General features: G+C 58.1%; 2 protein-coding genes across 2 annotated transcripts; both read right to left on the reverse strand.

The window, feature by feature from the left end:
- Window positions 1-2,637: 2,637 nt before the first annotated feature.
- Window positions 2,638-8,012, reverse strand: PHLDA3 (pleckstrin homology like domain family A member 3). The gene is made up of 2 exons (XM_085083143.1): window positions 3,717-8,012; window positions 2,638-3,345 (listed from the first exon to the last, which is right to left on the reverse strand). Exons 1-2 carry the CDS (start codon window positions 4,066-4,068, stop codon window positions 3,224-3,226), a joined length of 474 nt encoding a protein of 157 aa, XP_084939269.1. The 5' UTR covers window positions 4,069-8,012; the 3' UTR covers window positions 2,638-3,223.
- A 1,466-nt stretch (window positions 8,013-9,478) lies between these two features.
- Window positions 9,479-22,437, reverse strand: CSRP1 (cysteine and glycine rich protein 1). Its single transcript, XM_085083142.1, has 6 exons — window positions 22,264-22,437; window positions 16,920-17,032; window positions 12,523-12,691; window positions 12,013-12,139; window positions 10,133-10,226; window positions 9,479-9,841 (listed from the first exon to the last, which is right to left on the reverse strand). The coding sequence occupies exons 2-6, from the start codon at window positions 17,029-17,031 to the stop codon at window positions 9,765-9,767; spliced, it is 579 nt and encodes a 192-aa protein (XP_084939268.1). The 5' UTR covers window position 17,032; window positions 22,264-22,437; the 3' UTR covers window positions 9,479-9,764.
- Window positions 22,438-22,527: the final 90 nt, after the last annotated feature.

The following is a 22,527-nucleotide window of genomic DNA, read 5'->3' on the forward strand; positions in this document are numbered from 1 at the left end:
CCAAGCTCCCCACAGCAGTGCTGGGGACATCCCAGCCTCTGTTCCCCTGGATCATGGGCACACCAACATAGCAGAGCTGTGGGCAGGTGTGGGGTCCCAGACCAAAATCCAGTGATTTAGGAATTACAATTAGGGATGATCAATGAAATCATTTTAGGAGCATCTAGAGGAAGTTGGACAGTTGACCTTAAGCTAAAAAGCAGAAAACTACTTCCTACAGCTGGGATTTTTTTTTCCCTTTTTATCTAAAGAGGATCCACCCACGAGCTCAGGGATGATCCCAGGAGAAGCAGGGCAGTGCCAGGCTTTCTGCAGGGCACTCGGTGATGGAGAAGGTCCCACACATGGTCCCACCTGACAAAAGCATTGGCACCATCAGGCTGTGCTGTGACCCCACTGCCCTCCCCGGCACTCAGCTTGTGGGATCAGCCCCAAACTGATCCCAAAGCTAGGCCTGGTATTTTATCAGGTGAAAAAACTCCTCTCCCCTGCACCCACTGCACCCTCATGGTGCTGCAGGGAGGCCACCAGTCCCTGTGGGTGCTGGCAGAGCCCCTGCCCAGGATGGGGGGCACAGGGCAGCCCTCAAAGCAGCCTCAGCACTGGGATATCCTTGGAGTAGTGCAAGGAGGGCTGATGGAGCAGGGGCACCATGGGCTGGGAGCAGCAGAGCCGGATTTTCAGGCTCCTGCCTTTGAACTCCGGGTACTCTGGGGCACCTCTCTCCTCTCTGGGCTCTCCCTAGGGGCCCCAGGGGGGTCTGCCCAGTCCCTCCTCACCACTGGAGCCCTTGTGCTGGAAGAGCTGAGGGGCCACAAACCCAGCCCCACCTTCCTGTTGTGCATCAATTTCCCATTAGAAATGCTTCCCATGGGTCCTCTCCTGCTCTTCAGGCCGCCTGGCAGTGTGCTGGCACCACGTCCCTGGTGCTGGGGGATGCTGCAGTCTCTGGTTGTAGTCCTGCTCTGCTCCCTGGCTGGGTCTCTTGGCTGTTTATTTGTTTTTCAGTCTCAGGGTGACTTTTCCTCTGCATGAGACATTCAGGCCTCCCAGGGGCAGATTAAGCTCCGCCACCTCTCACCCTGCTGGCTCAGCTCTGACCCCCAGCCCCTGCTCCAGGGTCAGGCTGCAAATCCACCAACCAAGAGTAGGTCAGGTAGGTTTGGGTATCTGCACAGAAGAAAATCCCAAACCTTGGGGCCTGGGGAGTTCTGCAGACCCTGGGGAATACGGGGTCCAGGAGAGGACCCTGACTGTGTGTTGGTCTGGATGAGGGGCTCAGCATGAGGATGGAAAAGCTTGGCTTTCCCTGTGCCTAGACCTGAAATGCTGACACAGGGATTTGTGCTCTCTTATTGTCCTTTTCCCTCCATTGAATGCCTGAATTTCTCAGGTACTGTGACCTCTCTGCTGCCTCATCATCAGTGCCTGGGGATGTGCCGTGGCCAAGGCTGGTGCTTACACACCACGCTGGATCATCTTCTCTGTCAGTTCCTTGCTGGCAGTTGGAAAACAGAAAATATCTATTTACAGGGACCAAGATAGCAGAAAAACTGAAGGAGTCACACTGCCCAAAACTGGTGACTTTGGGAACCCTCTTGCACTGGGTGCTCCTCACCCTGGCACCCACCATAGCACAGGCTTGGGATGGTCACAGTGCTTTGATTTGGCTTCACTGAATCCCCTGACTCAGGGAGGTGGGGTTTAGGGGAAACCCCAGGACAATGATCCTTGCCCTGGAAATGCTGTGTAAGCAACAGCATCTTCCTGACAACCCCATTCCCTGAAACATGTGCAGGGACCTGGTCTGGGATTTGTCCATGTGGAGCTCCACACCTGGAGCGTGTCCTGTGGAGGGGAGCAGGTCCCACCATCCCTGGAGCCCCCCATGTCCCTGTCACGGCATCAGGATGGTGCAGAGCTCCATCTGTGTAGGGTTTGGGTCTGGCTTCATCTGCAGCCCCCAGCCTGCCCCCCACCACTCCTCTCCACTCACAGCTGGGGAGTCTCAGTAAATGCAGCTCTGAGGACCACCTGGCCAAGGAGGCTTCCCTGGGTGGAAAACGCCCCAGTGCCTATTCCAGCAGAGCCAGCACGAGCCTGGCCTTGCATGGTGAGCAAGCTCCAGCCATGCCACCGTCCCCAAAGCCACCCAGTGCTGCCCTAGCATGGGGATGGGACCCTGTGGGGTCTGGCTGGGGTGCAGGCCAGGGCCAGCTGTCCCAGTCCAGGGCACCAGGGCACCGTGCTCCGTGATTCCCACGCGGCCGGGAATCTCCGGGAGGATCCGCAGCGCCTCCGGCCCCGAGCTGGGCTCAGGCTCTGGCTCCGGCTTGCGGAGCGTGCTGGTGGCTCCAGGCACTGCTGTCTGCGCTGCCTGTCGGGGCAGGGCCATCCTTTCCCCTGCAAAGCCACAGCGCTGCTCCCGCATCACCGGCGCACAAACCACCGTGAGAATCCCTGGGACACGGACGCGGTGGGATTCGTGACCAGGGAGTCTCGGGGTGGCAGTGGGGGACTTTGGAGCTCGACTGGGGAGTGCTGGTTTAGGGTTATGCCCATGACTGGCAAAGCTCTGTGCAGGATTTGTGCTCTCCCGTACTCTGTGGGGTCCCACAAATCAAAGCAACACCAGGGTAAGAAGCAGAAAGTCCTGTTTGGGGACACTTTTGGTACAGGGTCCCCAGCATTCCCCAACAGCCCGAGGACACCTCAGGGTGAGGCAATGTCCAGCAGCATGGCTATGTCACCACGCCCTGGGTTCAGTGCCCTGCTGAGGGGTCCCTGCTGCAGCCCCTCCAGCCCCTCCAGCCCCTTCTCAAAATGAGGACCCAGGGGGAGCCGTGTCCCCAGCAAAACCCATCTGTCCCAGTGTCACTGTCTCACAGGCACAGCTCCCTGTCACACGGATCCTTCAGGCACAGCCTCATCCATCCCCTGTCCCACAGAAGAGGCCTGGGGCTCCCCACCAGTGCACCAAGGTCCTGCACATGTCCGGTGGATGAAAGGTGATGGGGCCCCAGGCAGAGATGTCACCTCCTTCCTTGTCTGAAGCCCCAGGTGGTGGCCCGGCCTGTCCTTTGCCCCGTTGTACCGAGGGGAGGTGGCTGTGCCAGCCCAGCTCCTGCAGTGCCTCTGTCCTGCCCCGGCACGGGGCGAGCCAGTGCCAGCACCAGCCTCCCCGGGGCTACTGTCCTCGTCCCCAGGCTGCACAGCGGTGACCTCACTTGCCCGCAGGGATCCCGTTCTCCCCAGCACCTGCTGAGCCGAGGGCCATCTCCATCCGACTCCTGGGAAGCTGCGATTCCCTGGGCTGCCCCACCGGGGCTGCGTCCAAGTGCACCACTGCGGAGAGAAAGCACCTGTCACACACCCAATGCTGGGACATGGGGCATCCTGAGGGGACTGGGGAGTGGGGCCAGCCACCATCCCCACCCCATCCCACGTGCAGGATGTCAAAGGGCCCGTATCCCTCAGGCCACCCCAGACAGAGGGAGGATGTTTAGAAAGTCCCTCTCCAGGGATACAGAGAGGTGAAACCCCTGTGGGTGTCCCAGCCAGCGCAAGGGGACACTGGAACATCACCCCGCAGGCCCACCCCGATCTATGGGACCCTCTTTGTGATTACCCAAACCACTCAGGGATGGGAATCTGCGGCCAGAGCCCTCATCCTCTAGTGGGTTGTGCTCCCTGACCCGCGGCGGTGGCTCCGGTACCTGCTCGGCAGCTGTGCCGGGCGCGCACCTCCTGCATCGCCTGCTGGTTTTTGAAGCGCACGAGCCCCATGGTGATCTCGGCGTTCCAGCCCGGGTCCTCCTGGGCGCAGCGGAAGTCGATTTCGAGGCTGTCGTCCATCACCACCGTGAAGTAAATATGCCTCTCCTTCCACTCCACGCACTCCACGGCCTTCATGCGGGCAAAGCTCAGCTCCTTGCGCCGCGAGCCCTTGGGTTCAAAGAGCTGCAGCCCCTTCTCCGTCAGCAGGCACCGCTTCTTCTTCCAGAGCTGCAGCAGCCCCCCGCTCCGCTTCTCCAGCACCCCCTCCCTCAGCACCTTCTCGGGGGTCATCACGGCTCCTCGGTGCCCCGGGATTCTCAGCACCTCGTGCCTGCCCAGCCGGGCATCACTCGCCGGGGGAATTCCAGCTGCTCCACGCCAGAGCCGAGCTCCCCGGGGCCGGGACCTCCGCGGTGGCCGTGCTGCCCCCAAGGACTCGCCGCCCTCCGCCCCAGCTCTCAGAGGGGGTGAGCCGTGGGGTGCTCCATTCCGGTCGCCAGCCCCGAGCCGGGGCTCTGCTCCCTGCCCGAGCCGCGTGTGGGATCCGCGCTCCCAGGAGCTGTCGCTACTTGCCCGGCCGCTCTCCCACTCGCATTCCTGCCGCCTCGCCTGGCCCCTCCTGCGCTCAGGCTCCCTTCACGCCCAGGCGAAGCCCGGCCAGGCCCGGCGCAGCCCCGCTTCACCCGGGAGGAGCTTCTGGGGTGCCCCAGGGCAGGCGCTGCCTCGGGGTCTTCGTGTGAACAGGCAGGGTGTGGGATAGGGCTGCACGGCAGCGGTGCCGGGGCAGGGCTTGGGGACTCCTCTGCACGACAGCCCGGGGTGCAGCGACGGATGCTGGAGGTGCAAGAGCAGCTCTTGGGGGGTGCAGCACCAGCTTTTGGGGGTGCAGCCCCACGGGCTCCACGGGCACAGGGTGCAGTGCCGGTGGGGACAGTGGGCTGTGGGGGACAGGGCCGACTGGGCAGGGGGCTCTGTGCAAAATGCCAGCCAGGCAGCGGGTACAGAGTGCACTGCCACTGGGGTTGGGGGACTGGGGGTTGCAGTGCCAGCCAAGAAGGCACAATGGGTTGCAGTGCCAGGGCAAGGGGTTCTGGGGTGCAGTGCCAGTTGGGACAGGGGGCTGTGGGCACAGCACCAGTCAGGCAGGGGCCGTGGGGACCCCTGAGTACAGCCCAGGAGGGGAGACAACGGCAGAGAACAGACAGCAGCAATGGTGACAACCCCTGACAGCCACCCACCCCCCCCCCGGCCACGCTCCCAAGGATGCTGAGCCACCCCTCAGCACACAGAGCTCCCATCCCTCAAATCCCCTGGGGATTTGAAGCCCCCAGGCTATCCCACAGCGAGGAGCAGCATCCCCCAGCCTCGTGTGACGTGTGCAGGGGGAAGGAGCCGTGGAGCGGGGCTGCGGCAGCGGAGCCTGGTCTGCCTGATCCTCCCTCCCCTGCAGCCAAACACCGTCTCCTTTCCAGCCCGTCTCGTTCCCGGCCACCACAGCTCTGTCTGTTCCTATGCCAGCGCCTGGCACCGAGGGGTTCTCCGGGCCCGGCCCGGCTGCCGGGGACACATCTAGGGACTTGTGCTGGCCGTGGGCTGCCAGGGTGGGTGATGATCACAGGTGGCTGGGCAGCTGGATATGCCCCTGCAAATGCTGAGGGTGTGGGTCCTTCACCCAGGTGAGGTCTGGACTGGGAAAAAATCCCCCCCGGCATGCGCGGGAGTCACTGATGGGGGCTGAATCAGCCACTGGCTCCCACTGCTCCAGCGCCCACCTCCCGGACCACCCTGCTCATGCCCCCCCCGCAGACCCCAACCCCGCAGAGCCCCCGGCTGGAGCTCCTCCTGCCCCAGCCCCTCCATCACTCCCGGTCCCTGCCGGGGGCTTTGCCGGCAGCCGCCGTGGCCAGGGGGCAAGTCTGCAGCGCTGATGAGATGCACCTCATTATCCCTCATTAAGAGGGCAGGGCGGCTGGCGGAGCCAGGAACTGGTTCGTGCTCCCTGGGGCCAACCTCGCTAAGCTGGCAGAGATCCCGGGTGTCCCAGGAGACCCTGACGTCAGGCGGCCCCGGAGGTCACCCCGAGCACCCCCAGCACTTCAGGAGGAGCAGAGATGTGTGGATTCCCCCGCAAAGGCTTTTTTCCCACGCACAGGTAATGATCAGCTCCAGGGATGCTGAGCCCTGGGAGCTCGGCGGGAGCAGTTTCGGGACTGTCACTGCTCTGGTAAGATACGATGTCCGCAGGCAGTTCTGGCTCACCATCCAGCTCCAGCTCCATCCTCACAGCCCGGAGGAGAGCCAAGGGCTGCCAAGACCTGCCCGAGACCCTGCTCCTCTGCTCACTGCAGTCACTGCTTCTCCAGGCACCAGCCACCAAGGGAAGGTGATGGTGCCGCAGCCCTGGCGGTGAAGGAGCTTTGACAATGTCCTTCTCCACTCCTGTCTCCACAGCTGTCCATTCCCCGACCCACCAGGCCGGAGTCTCATCCTGCCGGGCTGCCCAGGGGAGACATGGCAGCTCCCGCCCTGCAGCTAACCCAGCAGGACTCGCTGTGCCAGGCTGTGGGCGAGCCAAGGGCTCTGCTTTGTGGGCTGCCCATGGCTCATCCCATCCACACAGAGCCCTCAGGGCAGGTCACAGGGCCACCGGGCTCAGCCCTGCACCAAGGTGACATCCCCACAGAGCGTGGTGGCAGGGTGATATCCCCTGTCGCATCCCCACTGGCCACGCAGTCTGACCCCTCAAGTTGTGCCTCCAGGCTCGAGGGTGCTTGGCTACAAGGCACCTCCGGTTTGTCCCTTCGGGGGAACGTTCAGGTGCCACAGCCCCTTTCCCAGGCTGCAGCCCCCGAGGGGTGGGAGCTGCTGGGCACAGCGCAGCTCTGCTGCCTCGCGGGAGAGCTGGACAACACCTGGGCACAGGGGAGCAGGCACGTCCGGCTGCCTGGCCGGGCCCTGCCGTGCTCGCTGACCAGCAGAGGGTAGCAGATGGTCAGAACTGTCCCACTGCAGCTTGGGCAGGAGATGCAGTGGGACATCTAGAGGGACAAAAAGCCCCTCTAGTCCCACCCTGCTTCTCCTGGGCTGTGTTCCACCATCTCCTCCAGTCCCCCTCATGCCTCTGTCGGGATGTGCAGCCCCTGTGATCTCGTCCTGGTGTCCCCATGGTGGTCTCTATCACTCTCTAAGCCACTCTGAGTGACCAGTGCAGGTTCAGCAGGTGTGTGGCACCCAGGGCAAACCCTCAGGGCAGGGATTGGTAAAAGATATCCTGGGACATCCTTTACCTGGGACCTTTGGGGCTTTTTACCAGAGACAGACCAGGATGAAGAAAAGATTACATGGGGAGACCAAACTTCAGTTTTCCACTGTCTAGAGAAGAGAGACACAGCCCTGCCTGGCAAAAGGACACAAGACACCAGGCACAGGGACACATCAGGAAAATCAAGGAATCACAGAACTACTGATGTTGGAAAAGCCCCCTAAGATCAGAGTCCAACCATTCCCCCAGCACTGTCATGTTCACCACTAACCCATGTCCCCAAGTGTCACATCCACGCATTTTTTTAACACTTCCAGGGATGGTGACCTCCACCCCTGCCCTGGGCAACCTGTGTCAGTGCCTGACCATCTCTCCAGGGAAGGACTAACCCTTTCAAGGGTTGTGTGGCAAAACACTGCGACAAGACCCACAGTGGTGGGACCACCATCCTCAGAGGGTTCCCAAACCTGAATGGACACCAAATGCTCTGATCAACCTGACCTTTGGAGCTCAGCTTTAAGCAGGAAGTTGGACTCAAGACTTCTGTTGGTCCCTTCTACCCTACATCTTTCTGTGACCCTCTAAAACCCCAGTCCAGCTTTTCTCCTGGCTTTGATCAGGCCTCTCTGGAGTCCATCACATGGGATATGTCAGTACCTCATAGAACCACAGACTGGTTTGGGTTGAAAGGTTAAAAATAATCTCCTTTCACCCTTGCCATGGGCAGGGACACCTTCCACTATTCCAGGTTGCTCCATGCCCCATCCAGCCTGGCCTTTGACACTTCCAGGGATGGGGCAGCCACAGCTTCTCTGGGCACCCTGTGCCAGGGCCTCCCCACCCTCACAGGGAACAATTCCTTCCCAATATCCCATCTATCCCTGCCCTCTGTCAGTAGGAAGCCATTTACCCTTGTCCTGTCACTCCAGATCCTTGTCCAAAGTCCCCCTCCAGCTCTCTTGGAGCCTCTTTAGGGACTGGAAGAGGCTCTAAAGTCTCCCTGGATCCTTCTCTTCTCCAGGTGAACAGCCCCCAGCTCTCCCAGCTTGACTCCAGAGGAGAGGGGCTCCCACTCCTCTGACAGAACCTCTACAACTGGGTAAGGAAGGGACTAAATAAGGACTCCTTGTAGCTTTATTGAACAACCAGCATTGCCTGGGCACAATCCCATCTGGGGCACATCCAGCAGAGGTGCCACAGCAGCAGCACAGCATCCCCCACACGCTCACAGAGAAGGCAGTTGCTTCCTGACCCCTCCATCCCAGCAGGAGTTCCCTCACACACCTCTGCAGCAGCTTCCTGACTCCCCATCTCCACAGTAGTTTCTTGAGCTCCGTGGGGGAGCAGCAGGGCCTCTGCCAGGCAAGGGAGGCAAGGTTGTGCTCTCCACACCAGGGTGGTACCTGACCCCTTGGTGCTACAGCTCCTGATCCCACCCAAGCCTGGGCTGTCTGCCTCCCACCCCCAATGCCACCAGACCCCTCACCACAGCCACCACACTGCCCAGAGCAGTGGGACCTGCTAGAATATGTAGGGAGGGGAGTTTTTGGAGATGGTAAAGTCTTTACTCCCCATCTCAGCTTCAAAAACACCACGTAAAACTGGGGGTGTGACGAACAGGAGAAAGCATTTAAGTTGATAAAGGAACCCAAGTCCTGCCCCAAAAAGGGATTTCTGCCTTTGTTGTGCCTCTCAGAGCACTCCCCATCTCATTTACTCAACCACAATGTTTATAACTTAAAAAACCCCAGAACTCAATTCCCTGTGGAGTCCCTAATTCCGAGCTGCAGTGAGGCTGATCTGAGTCTGTCCCACCGGTCCAACAGGAGAATCACAGAAAGGGAGTGAGGAGTTTAGATGGAAACCAATTAAACCTGGGCAGCTGCCAAACTGGAGGCTTAATGATCCACAAGCTGCTAAAAAAGCAGGGAGTAGGTGAAAAGCTGTTAATTACTTGGCACTGCTGGGCATGCCTGTTCGGAGAGGTGCCACCTAAAAACACTGATAGGGGTTTTGACTGGGTGAGCTCACGTGGTGCTACCAACACACCCCAGCAGGGCTGTCCTGGGCCTCCCAGCATCAACCACTGCTTTTGGGATCGTTATCCCCATCCCTGCAAGCGTTCAAGGACAGGGCTTGGAGCAACCTGGGCTAGTAGAAGGTGGAACAAGATGAGCTTTAAGGTCTGCTTCAATCCAAACCATTCCATGCTGATTCTTGGTGGGAGCAAGTGGGGGGAGCCCATCCCGGCCAAGCTGCAGAGCTCAGCTAGCCACAGCTGGCCCATGTCAAACTGCACCAACACATTCCTGCCATTGTGCCCTAACTGCAAGTTAGGACTGCAAACACCTCCTGTCACCTCCTGGCTCCAGCTCTGGGCACCCAGTGCCCCTCCTCAGCCCCAGACAGCAAATAAACTGTGGCAGGGCCAGGCCTGGGTAAGCTTTGATGTCTCTGATGTTTTATTGCTTGCTCAGTGTCACGGCTGAGCACACGGCTAGTGAGACGGGCAGCACAGAGCAGGACTTGGCACTGGAGCCTCACTGCAGTGTGCCACCCGCCCCAGCAGGACCCCACGGGGACAGTGCTGGGACCCCCCGGCTCCAGGGAGCACTGGGGCAGGGGAGGAGGGGCTGGTGCTGCAAAGCAGTGGTAGCTGGGTGACAGTGGGGCACTCGCTGCGGCGTGGGGCAGGCGGGAGGCACAGGACAGCCTGGCCTGGAGCTCACTGCGAGTGGACCAGTGCCCCGGCGCCCTGGCCAAAGCCAAAGCCCTTGGGACCGAAGTTCTTGGCGTAACAACCTGCAGAGGACGGAAGGGAGACACAGGTGAGGCTGGCACACGAGCGGGTCCTCCCCAAGGGGCACACCCTGCCTGGCCAGGACAGGGTTTGCCAGATTTGTTGGGCAAACAGGGAGGCCTTGGCATTGCAGGAAATTCCCCAGCTCCGTGGCTGCCACAGCCACTCCTGAACACAGCTGCTGGGCCACCCCCCTCCCCAACCTCCCACCCTGGGTCCCTGCACAGGGGTCTTCACCCCCACCCACAGCCCCTCAGAGCCCAGGACAAGCCAGCAGGGAAGGTGGGACTCACCTTTGCAGTAGATCTCCCCGTCTTTGTCTGCCAGGGTGGTGGACTCCAGGCTTTTGCCGCACTTAGCACAGCGGAAGCAGGACTTGTGCCAGGACTGTGGGACAGAAGCAGAGCAGTCAGACCCCAGGGACAGGGCAGCCAGGCTCTGGTACCAACCAGGTTCCCATTTCTGTTTCTGATCCAAAGGGGCTGGCAAAGAGCTCTGAATGGCATAAAAGCTTTGCCCTGGGAAGCACTGACCACAGGGAAGATACAGAGAGGAAACACCAGGCGTGGTCACTGCTCCTGTGTTAATCTGGTTTTGGAGACCCTTTGCCCTCACTCATGGAAGTAATTTGTGCAGTAATTTCTACAATAATTTGTAAGGAGAAATCTCCTCCTCTTTAGGGACTGTCCTCTCTCAACCAGTGAAATAAATCCCCCCCACTGTCCAGCTGAGACCCACAGCTGCCAGATGTTAGGCTGGGGTGGCAGCAGGGTTGTGACAACTACCCCACACAGCCACAGCTCCAAGGAAGGCAGCAGCGAGGAAGAATGCCAAAACCAGCCAGTGTTTAAAAATAACCCCCCATGGTTCCAGCAGTCCCCTGGAGATAAATAAGCTCACAGCCTTCAGGCAGACCTTGAGTAGCCAGAGATGCTCACAGAGGAATTTAAATAAACACTTTGGAAAACATGAAACCTTTTTTGGAAGAAAATGTGAAATTCGGGGGCTGGAGGAGAAGGTTTTGGATGGAGTCATCCAGCAAACATTAGCACATGAAATACATGCTCTGGAATCCTCTCTGGGTCTGCTTCAATGTAATTGCTTTACCAACTTTGGTTCCCTGTAAACACTGCAGCCAGAAGCTGACCAGGAAGCCCAGATGATGGTTTTAAGGGTAAATTCAGCTTCTGGCCCTGGGCTGACCCTCAACATGTCCATCACATGTCCCTGCAGTGCCAGCTGGGGGGGTGAAGATGCTGAGGGGCCCTTTCTGCTGACTTCTCTCCTTGCTCTGGGGAGGCAGGACAAGCACAAAGCCCCAGGAGGACAGAGCCCAGCCAGGTCAGGGAGTGACCCCACATCACCGCTGAGGCTGTCCCAGCACAGCCACCCTGTCCCCATGGTACAAAGCCAAGAGGCACCTGACAACCTCTGCATTTGCCTGACCTCAAGGGGAGGGCAGCTCCAGGTAGGGACCTCACCCAGGGTCCCAGGGCTGCCAGGGCAGAAGGTGTTCCCAGGCCTTGCAGAGGAGCTGGGCTGTTACCAGGCCACAGCTTGGGGTACAAAGGACCCTGGTGAAGGGATAACCTTGGCACAGGAATTGCCAGTGCTGTTACAGTGACCTTCCCACCCAACCCTGAGCTGACCCAGCCATTGCCAGACCAGCCCCAGGGACAATCACCAAAGCCATGCCCACAGCTCCAACACCCTGCTTGGTCTGTGGGCACTGCTGACCACTGGAACTCACTGCCTGCCCTGAATCCAGGCTGCAGCATCCTGACTTGTGGCACAGGGGGGAGAAGGATGTACTTTTCAGTTAACAGTGACACTGGATATGGCCCATATCACTGCTCACCCTCCCAGCATATCCACAGCAGGATGTCCACTGGGGCCTCTGCTGAGCAGCGCTGTGAATATTTAATACAAAATGTATTTCTCCCCCATCTACAAGTCTGTGAGAGCACTGCAGCCTGGCTTCCAGACATGCCAAGATCTCTTTTTGGTGCTAGGCTTCCAGGTGAATGCGGCCATCAGACCCAAGCCTAGCCCTGGCTGGAGGCTCTGGCAGCCCAGCCTGAGGGGCAGGTCCAGACCTGAAGGTGTCTGAAGGTGTCCCTGAAGGTGTCCCTGTCATGCAGCATCCTGTGCCATCCCTGCCATCCCCTCTTACCTTGCCAGCTCCGATGACTTTCTCAGCTGCATACACAGCCTGGCCACAGCGGGGACACCCGTCAGCTCCTCCCACCTTCTGGGCCATCCTGGCTGCGTTGGGATTGGGGGGTCGGTGGGGTTGGCCCCTGTGGGTGGCAGGGAGCTCATGATCAGAGATGCACAGGCAAGATGGAGGAGGAAAGAACTATGGGATCCCAAATCCCAGCCCAGTTTAGAATGGAGCTTTAGGAACATTGTGTTGAGCCCTACAGAAAATTCAGCTTGAGGGCTTTGTGCTGGGAGGGGGTGGGCAGCGTGCTCAGGCAATGGGGACATGTCCCATCCCATCCCATCCCATCCCACCTGGCAAACAGGGTTCAGTGGGATTCTTTGGAGGGGCAGAGAGGCCAGGCAGCCCATGGACACTGCTGGGAGCTCAGCACGGGCTGCACAGCCGAGCGCCCCAGCACAGGTATGGGGAGAAGGTGCCCACAACAGCCCCAGTGTCGAAAACAAGACTCAAACTCACTCTTCATATTTGATTCCCAGGGACTCGCCCTTGTCAGTGCTCAGGGTCCCTGCACCCATCCCATAGCCGTAGCCCTTGGGGCCATACTTCTTTCCGTAGCAGGACTTGCAGTAGATCTCCTCGCCATGCACGGCCACAGTGGTGCTGTCCAAATTCTTCTTACAGACCACTAGAACAGAGGGCAAGGTGTGGCATCAGCCTGCTCTGCCAGAGCTCACTAATTAGGTGGGGAAAACAAGTCCTCACAGGGACAGCTCAGCTTTCAAGGAGCAGGGAAACCCTCGACAGGATCCAGCTGCAGGGAGCACATGCAAACCAGGGCAGATAAGGATCGCAACAAGAGCGGTGTCTGGCTTTAAAAGGAAGCAACCACCAAAGCCAAGAGGGTGATACCAAGGGAAGGAAAGCTCTGTTAACCCTCTGGGTGCTGCTCTCCTGGAGCTACATTTAAACCATGTGGGACAATTTTCCCTACGAATCACTGCAGGATTCCCAAGCCCAGGGATGGATGTCCTGGGCCCATGCCTTGTCCCACTGCAAATCCACAGCGGGAAGCATTTGGGGCAAAGAAATGTGAGCAAATGTGGTTTTCCTAGTGTTTGGATGGATCAAGAGTAGCCCTGTGGCCATCACCACACCCAAGGTACTGCATGGACTTCACACATCGGGCACAGTCACCTCTCCAGAGCCCAAAGGGCCCATGTGACACCTCTGCCCTGCTCCTGCCCTGGTTTGGGGACATGCATAGAGGGGTCTCAGGTGAGGAACACTGACTCAGCTGGGTGTTTGAGCCCTGGGGGTCAATGTGGGTTGTAAGATGGGACAGGAGATGGCAACCACGCTCAGGGGCCCTGCTGAGCCCACGAGAGCTTGAGTGTGGTGCTGGGCTCAGGCTTCCTCCTGATTTTTACCTTTCCACATAATCACAGACTGATTTGGGTTGGAAGGAACCTTCAGCTCAGATTATCCAATTCCAACCCTCACCCATCTTCCACTATCCCAAGTTGCTCCAAGCACTGTCCAACCTGGTCTTGAATATTTCCAAGGATGGAGCAGCCACAGCTTCTCTGGGATGCAATGCCTCACCATCTCCTGAGTAAAGAATTACCTCCTTATATCTAATCTTTCTCCCTTATATCTAATCTACATTGCTCCTCTTTCCATCTAGTACCATCCCCCCCTTGCCCTGTCATTATCTGCCTGTGTAAAAAGTCACTCTCCCTCTCTTTCATAAACCCCCTTAAGGTCCTGGAAGCACCAGCTCCTGTCCCAGCTCTGCTCACAGCTGCCATGTCTCTTCCCAGCCCTTCCTGGGACACTCTGCCCAGCCAGCAGGAGCTGGAGGCCACCAGCACCCAAACTCCAGGTGATAGCCAGTGTTCACCTGGCCCATGCAGGATCCCAGCTCCTGGGGCAGAGTCTGCAGCGCTGGCAGTCAGCCCCAAACAGATCCGGCTGCAGCTGCCACACAGCTTCCCTCATCCTGCTTTCCACGCCTTAAATGTCGAGGCTTCCAGCAGCTTCTTGGCCAGCAGAGCAGTTTCTTGGCCTTTCCCAGTATCACAGGAATGCAAACAGAGCAGAGCTCTCCCCTTGGAGCAGCACAAACTGAGCAGCAGCAGAGGCAGCCCTTCCATGACTAAGTATGGATGGGAGAGCCCTGTGTGCCTCTGCTGGGACAAGGAGGAGACAAGGGAAGCATCTCCTGCCATCTAAGGAGGATCTGGCAAGGTCTTCTCCTGGCTACACACTCCCAAAACTGCAGGAGCTGGGGATGGAGAATGGATCCCAGCTAAGAGAGACCAGAGCTGGTAACTGGGCTGGTGTTGAGGTCTCTGCATTGCCCCGGAGTGACACTGTTCATGCAGACCCTCAGGAGGGGAATTTGGGCACTTTCACTGGGCATTTCAAAGGGCTTTGTTGTGAGCTTTGTCCCGGGGTGGCAGTTAATGATCTCAGTGGCATGTGGATGGATTTGGAGCTCCAGCCCAAGCTTTCACAGTCCCTCATCTGTACTCACAGAGCTTTGAGAGGCAGCAGAAAAATTCTTCACCCAGCCCCCGGGTTTGTGCATTGCAGAAATTCCAGTGCACTGCACTCATGGAGTTAAGGACTTTTTGTTTTCCTAAGAGCAGCTGAGCTGCTCCACAAAACAATTAGACAAGAGCTGCCTCTGCTTTCAAAGGCCAAGGGGCTCACTCCAGCTCATTTCTGTCTAACTATCCAGGCAGCTCGATCAGGGCCAGGAGTCAATCATCAAGTTGCTCCCTGAGCTCTAATGCACTGTGGTAGGTTTGGCTCCTTTTGGATGATGTTTTTGGCAGATCAGGTCGAAGTATTTGTTATCCTCCCCCAAAGATAATGGTTTCACGTTCCTTGATGGGGCCCAAATGCAGCACTGGGGAACAGGCTGGGAATGCAGGAGCTCAGAAGCACCACCCACAGCCTGTGGCATGGACTGGGAACAGTGGGGGCAGCAGGGTGGGCTGGCACATGAGCCACAGCCTGAGCTGGGGAGCCACAGCCAAGACAGGCAGAGCTGCTGAGTACATGTGGAGTGGGATTATGAATGTCTGCAAAACACAGGGACAGGAGCTCTGAGCCCAGGACCACTCCCTTGGCACTTGCTTCCATGAGCACACACAGGGTGACCTTCTTCCCCATTCTGGCCATGTATTCCCACCTGAAAACAATGCCTTTAGTCTCATTTCGTGGCTCCTGGAGGCCTGCCCTACTCTCTGGGTGCCAGCATCCCATGGCAGCAGCTTTCCTTGGCAAACCAGCTGTGTACACAGGGGGTGAGCGCAACATTCCCCACCCTCCTTATCTGAGGCCACAGAACGAACAGGATTTCCTTCTGCAGAGCAGCTGCCATAAGAACCCAGCCTGCCACCCCCTTCCTGCCCAGGAAAAGCCTCTTTACAGCTTCCCTGCTCAGCCCTGCCAGCCAAACCACGTTTCCAGCCTGGAAACTCCCATGTATGGGAGCTCCTGTCCAAGCTGGCTGCCCTCCACACTGCAGGGAGCACAGACACAGCAGCAGCCTCCCTCTCCCTCGCTACTGGATCCAGCTGTGTGTGCTGTGTAGCCCAGGCAGGCTGGACACAAAGTACCCAGGCCAGGTGGACACAGGAGCATGGTAGGGATCATCCTGTGAGGACACTGGTGTTTCTCTGCTGGAAAAGATCCATTCCAGAGTGTGCCTATTTCCAGACCTCAGCTCTGCCTGCTGCCCACATGGAAAACATCCCAACTGTGCTCCCTGCTGTGATAGGATGGTGAGACTGGGACCAGGGCACAGGGACCAGCTGAGGGGACATTAAACCTCAGGAGGGTCCTGCTGCAAGGGCCACTCTGGAGATGCACTTTAGCTGCTCTGTGTAGATGCAACGTCTCAAGGAGCAATCAGCAGACACAGGCAACATGTGTGCTCCTGTCCACAGAACTCCAGAGAGGTATGGGAGGGAAGGGACCTTGAAACTCATCTGTCCCATAGGCAGGGACACCTTCCACCAGACCAGGTTCCTCCAAATCCCATCTGCTGTGAGCACAGGAGAATCACTGGTTCTGATATGTGATAGTCTCCAGGCACAGGGGACAGAAATCTGGTACCATACAGGCTGAGGACACTGCTCTTCTCTTGACTCAAAGGTCCTGCAGCCCCTCTGGATGCCCCAGGTTTAAGGAGCTGCTCTCAGCACTGTAACAGCACTGGCCCTGGGATCCCCAGAGGCAGGGAAGGATGTCTGGGAACTTGCAGCAGGATCCCAGCAGTATTTGTAGGATCCCACAGAGGGGGTAGAGGAAGGGAGCTCAGCACTGGATCATCCCCAGCCAGATCCTGTTCTGCTGCCCCTCCCTGGAGCTGACACTTGGATCCAAACATACACCAAAGACACCCTCAGCAATAGTGGATCTACAGGCAGGCTGGGGGTGATGCTTCAGCACTTCTCAGGAGGCTTTCCATCAGCACAAGGACCAGGACAGGACCACGTCTCCTTCCTATTATCCCCTCAGACATGAAGAGATTCTATGCCAGTTCCCAAGGCTCAACCACCTTTTAGTGTGGCAAAACCACTTAGGAGGCTAAATCCAGCACCTCCTCTGAGCACTGCATGGGACGTGTCACCTCCTGCCACCAGTGCTGGGAGTGGCCCTGTCACATGCTGCAATCCTTAACATCTGGACACAGAGCAGAGGACCCAGCCTGACCTTTCCCTGGAGTAGGGATGGACTAAGTCTTTGCGTGGGTGGTGGCTGAGGTCAGTCCTGACAGCTTGGACAGCCCCTGTGTCCTGGGATGATCCGTGTTGCTGCCATGCTGGGGGGTTTGCAGAGATCCTGAGGAGCCCTTGTCCAGGAAGTGGAGAGGGGGTTGGGGAATGGGTGATACTCACTGCACAAGAAGCAGGACTTGTGGAAGCTGTTGCCTTCACACTGCACCTCCTCGGCGAAGTACACAGCCTTCTGGCACACCCCACACTTCTTCCCTCCTCCCCAGTTTGGCATCCTGCAGGGAAAGCACAGTCAGGAAGAGGGGCAGGGATGGGGCAGCCAGAGCAGGCACTGTAGCTCCAGCAGTTTTCCCAGACCTGCAGGCACAGAGAGCACCCACAATGTTTGCAGGGTGCACAGACTGCAGGGCTGGCAGCGAGCAGAATCAGTAGAACTCAGGGACACAGCCCCCAGCAGTGCCATCTGCCTCCCATGGAGCACTGGCCCTGTCTGCCAGGAGCAGTAGAAATCCCTCTGTCCTGGAGCTGTGGGACCTCACTGCTCCTGTCAGTGCCAGGAAAAGGGAGGAAGCAGGACAATGCTGGGAGATGGAGCTCACGGAGTTACTCAGGCACCTCGGCAGGTCTCACCCCATGCCATGGCCAGGGTGACTGCCTGAGCCTTGGTGCTGGAATGACCCCTGACACCCTCAACCTCCAGGCTCTGGCACTGTGTCTCACAGCACCATCAGCTCCTGCCTTGCCTGGCCAACCCCTGCCAGGCTGCCCTGCACTTGGGGATCTCAGTCTGCTCCAGGACTGCAGGCAGAGTCACGCAGCCTGGAGAATGCAAAATGAAAAACACAGTGCAGAACAAAGACCTGAGCACCAGCACCAGCCTAAGCCACCATCCAGCTCCTCACCAGGCTATAAGTGCTCCTATTTCTCTGCTGTTTCCTGAACAGTGTCTGATGAGACACCATCAAGAGGCCCCTTGATTTGCAAATAACCCCAAAATACTGTGAGCTGCTCACACGAGTAGCAGAGCTCCAGCCCAGAGGGGCCTTGATACTTGTGAAGACCAGGTCAACATAAACCTACAGACAGTCACACAACAGTCCTATAAAGAGATTCTGAGGGAGTCAGGCTGGTTGAGTGTGGCCAAGAGGAGGCTAAGGAGGATCAAACAGCAACCTGGGGTTGCTACAAGGACAATAAAACACTTTTAGGAGGGGCCCAATGATACAGGAAAGGTCAATGGGCACAAGGCTGCAGCTTGAGAGGTTTCCAGCTCTTTCCATCAATACCTCTGTAATTCCCCATCCTGCTCCCACCTGGGGACAGACAGCACAAGTCACCATGTGCTTCCTGACTCCTGAGCAGCTAAAGCAGCAGGACAAGGTCCCCAAAACCAATCCCCAATTTCAGAGTGCAAGATTTGCCAGCCCACCACATGTGCAGGATCTCAGTACATCCCTCAGCTCAGCTGCGTGGAGATGAGGAAGAGGCCTAGGTCTGACAGGGCACACCAGGAGCCCTAGAGCCCCACTCGGCAGCAGATCCAAGCCCCTGGGTCACCTTAGGCAGCTGAAGCCCCATCCCTGGGCCTCCAATCCCAGTGGCTCTCCCAGCTGGGGAGGTGGGTGCTAAACACAGCAGGACTGGGAGTTGTACAAACATTAAACAGAGATGGGGGAGCAGGAAGGGTTCAGCAAGATCCCTGCATCTCCCAGGTCATGGGGAAGTCAAGATCTTCCGTGTGTGAGAGTATTTTATCAGGAAAAGAGAAATTAACCCTGCCTGGTTACCAGGGCAGGGGTCAAGACAGGCATCAGGGCTGACTTGCTGACCCCACTTTACCCTGGCCACAGCTCCCAAATGCCCAGAGGGTCTCAGTGCAGGACAGACACACAGAGCAGTGGAGGGTGCCAGGAGCAGGGGCTGGAGAGGCTCTGCTGGCTCCAGGGATGCTGGGAGCTGTGTTTGGGGTGTGATCACAGCAGCTGGGAAGTCTCTTTCCCAAAGGCCCTGCAGGCTGGGCTTCCCACTGTGCCAAATCCCTCCCTTCCAGCCTGGTCCTTCCAGTCCCAGCCTTTGGATTGCCTTAAAAGGACACAGACTGTTTCTCTCCAGAGCCTGTTTTTTTCCCCTCTATCAGGAGGAGGGCTTGACCTGGTTCAGGAGTTTCCTTGGAGGGCAGAAACATCCAGCAGCAGCCCCTGCCAGCCCCTGAGCCCTGCAGGCTGTGGAGCCCACCAGCCCCTTTTGCCCCTGCAATCAGATCCCACATCGGGAATGACACAACACTGACTACAATTCTTCTGGGTCCCCCATCCCTTTCCAGCCACCACAGCTGGCAGACCCAATCTCTGGGATTCCACAGCCTTGGCTTTGGGGGGCAGCCTCTTGCCAGCACCCCCAGCTCCAGAGCCAGGGCATCCATAAGTGCACACCATGGATTGGGACCAGCTGCTCCCCTTCATCTCCCACAGCACATTTTGTTCCCTTCACAGCAGCAGCAGTGAAGGAAGAGGCTTTATTTGTCCTGAACATCAGGGCTCCCCTGTCCAAACCAAGCCATCAGCAGTGGGGACACCTTCCCCTGAGCTGCCTGGAAGCCTACAGGAGGAGAAAAATTGCTTCTGGGTGAAACTCATCTGACATTTGCCACAAGAGGAGTCCAAGACCTTTTGCTGGTGATTTTCCTCCATCCACTATGGGAAGGCTGCAACTGCCTCCACTTAGTTTAAATGTCAGGATTCATTTAATTTTATTTCATTCATTCAATCATTTCAGCAGGTGACTCTCACCATGAAGCACAAAGGCAGCCCCAGCAAAGCCACATCCCAGTAAAACCTCCTGGCACACACCAGGATGGGTTTTCTGAAGAGAGAGACCATGGAAATTAGTTTGTGCTGGGGATCCATGTGAGGGCTCACAGCTGGACACAGAGAAAGCCTGAGATAAGACTTAAGTTGTCAAGAATTCCCTGTTAGTCCACAACACACCCTGCACATGTTGAGAGCCCCACAGGCCACCCAGAGACTGAAGAACAGTTTGTGCCATAGGCTGGTATCAACAACAAAAAAAGGAACAGGAGAACCCTGCTTCTGGGAATCTGGACCTGACCAACAAAGTACTCACAACTACCATCCAGACAGACCCATCCTCCCAATCCCCTAAGTAGTGGCCACTTTAAGATATGTCAGAGTGTTTGCAATACTATCAGCACTGTTTTCAGAATACTTTGAATATTTTGCCCAATTGCAACACTTGGTGACCACAGTCGCCCTTCTCCAAGTCACTCCGGGCCCTGTGCAGAATGAGGAACAGGACGTGACAGTTGTGCAGCCAATGACCTCATCGAGCACAGGCAAGGGGGACACCCAGGGCTGCCAAAGAAACAAGACTCCACAGGGGACTCTGCCCCAGGCAAACAGGATCTGTCACAGCGTATCCTTCCCATCACCTGGGCACAGGTGGGAAGAGCCTTACAAGGGGCAAGCTAGAACTGTCCCCCTGTCCTCTGCTGTGTCATCAGCTGGGAGAAGCAATGACATCAGGAGACTCTGGGCTACCAACAGTGCAAACAAGCCTAAGTGAAGGGCATGTGTGACCAGTGATGTTGAACTGGTGAGCAAGAGAACGGGGACCTGAGGTTGGTGAGCGTGGAGATATGCAAAAACACTGGGAATTACCACACAAAAATCACAGAACAGCCCCAGAAGATGCAGCTGGATCACATCAGATGCCTTTGAGGGCATTGCTGGGACAGGAGGGGATGAAGTCTGGAGGCTCTGAGCTGCAGAGGAATGTTCATATGTGGCTCATCTACTCTATGGCTCCCAAAGCAATCAGGCTTGACTCCATCAGCAATCAGGAATGATTCTGCTGCAAGGCAGCCTCAGGTTGGCTGTGCAGGGAAGGGACCAGAGCGAGGCCAGCACAGCACCGAGACATCCAGACACAGCTCTCATAGCTATGGGCCCCTGCCTGTGCACACACTGCTCCCAAGCTTCAGAGGCTCCTTGGAAATGGCTTTCTCCGTGAAAATCCCAACTTGATCCAGAACAAAAGCAGCAGCATTTGCAGGGGTGCTAAGAAAAGCTCCTGACTCCTGCAGGGATCAAGATACATCACCTGACTGAGCTCTCCTGAGCTTCCCCAAAGCCCTGAAATGCCCCAGCTGGTCACATCCTCCCCACTTGGTGCTGCCTCCCAGCAGCAGCGAGTCGAGCTCAGCTGCTTGCAGTTAGCGCTCAGGCACTGCCATCCCGGCTGGAGAGGTCCTGATGCAGGGGACAGCAGAGGTTGGCAGAGAGCCCATGACCCACGGGAGCAGCACAGCCTGGAGCTGTCTGTGCCGCAGCAGCACTGAGCTCCTTGGGAAGGGTTGAATCTTCCCCAGAGCCCAGTGCTCACCCACAGCACTGCCCCTCACCAAACTCACCCCAGCAGAATAATGGAATATCCTGAGCTGGAAGGGATCCACAAGCATCACATCCAACCCCTGGCCCTGCACAGGACACCCCAACAATCCCACACTCTGCATCCCTGAGAGCATTGTCCAAACACTCCTGGAGCTCAGGCAGCCCGGGGGCTGTGCCCATTCCCTGGGGAGCCTGGGCAGTGCCCCAGCACCCTCTGGCTGGAAAGGAAGAACCTCTCCCCAATATCCAACCTAACCCTCCCTGACACAGCTCCAGCCCTTCCCTAAGATCCTGTCCCTGCTCACAGAAAGCAGAGGTTGAAGCTGTCCCTCTGCTGTCCCTCAGGAGGAAGCTGCAGACCCTGGGGAGCTCTGACCTCAGACTCCTCTGCTCCAGCAGGAACAGACCAAATGACCACAGTGGCTCCTTGCAGGGTTTCTCCTCCCACCCTTTGCCAAGCTCTTGAGCCAGGAGGAGCAGCACCCAAAGCCAGCCTCACCCTCACACCGTTTTAGCACCGGCCCCTTCGCACACAGGGAGATACAGAAGATCTGATTGATACACGGACTTGGCAGCACCCGGGGCATTTGTCCAGTGCTCCTGAACCCCCTCCCACGGGCTGGGGGCTCTGAGGGTTGGAAAGCAGCACCTGGAGCTGTGCTCGAGCGTGTGCCCAGCCTGATACCCAGCTGTGCAAATCTCCTCTGGCAAGTGACCTGAGCCCACAGCTGAGCTGCCTCAGACTCCTTGCGAATGAGCTTTCCTGAGTTCAGCCGATCTGATGCAAGAGCTTTGGCTTCCGCATCCCGCCATGTGCGCAGCGCTCCGGCAACGGGAGCAGCGTCAGGGGGTCCCACCGCCTCAGTGCCCACCCCAGGGACACACGGTGGGGCTGTGCCCCTCTCCAGCCCCGCAATTCCCCCGCCGGGGCTCGCCGGGCTGGGGGGCGGCGGGAATGGGGCAGCCCGGGGGGATGGAGGGATGGATGGAGAGAGGCATGAAGAGCCGGGCTGGGGGAGCGGCAGCCCCGGGCACGGGCGGAGAAGCGGCTCCGCTGCCCTCGGCGGGACTCACAGCCATCCCCGCTCCGCACCCACCTGCGGCAGGGCCAGGGACGGTGCCGGTATCGTTGTCGGTGTCAAATCTGGTGCCGGCGTCAGTGCTGGTGTAGGCGCCGGTGTCGGTGCTGGTTTCGGTGTCGGTACGGCTGTCGGGAGCCGCGCTGGTGCCGATGGCCGCTCGGCGCTTTTGTCGCTGGCGGGGCAGGGCGGGTCGCGGGGCGGCGGCGCTCGGCTCGGCCAGGACTGATGTCACGGGGCTGGCGGAGGAGGGCACGGCCGGGCCAGCCCCGGCACCGCCCG

Source organism: Lichenostomus cassidix, chromosome 26 (assembly GCF_008360975.1).
Source record: "Lichenostomus cassidix isolate B80296 chromosome 26, HeHo_3.0, whole genome shotgun sequence".
Lineage (NCBI taxonomy): Eukaryota > Metazoa > Chordata > Aves > Passeriformes > Meliphagidae > Lichenostomus > Lichenostomus cassidix.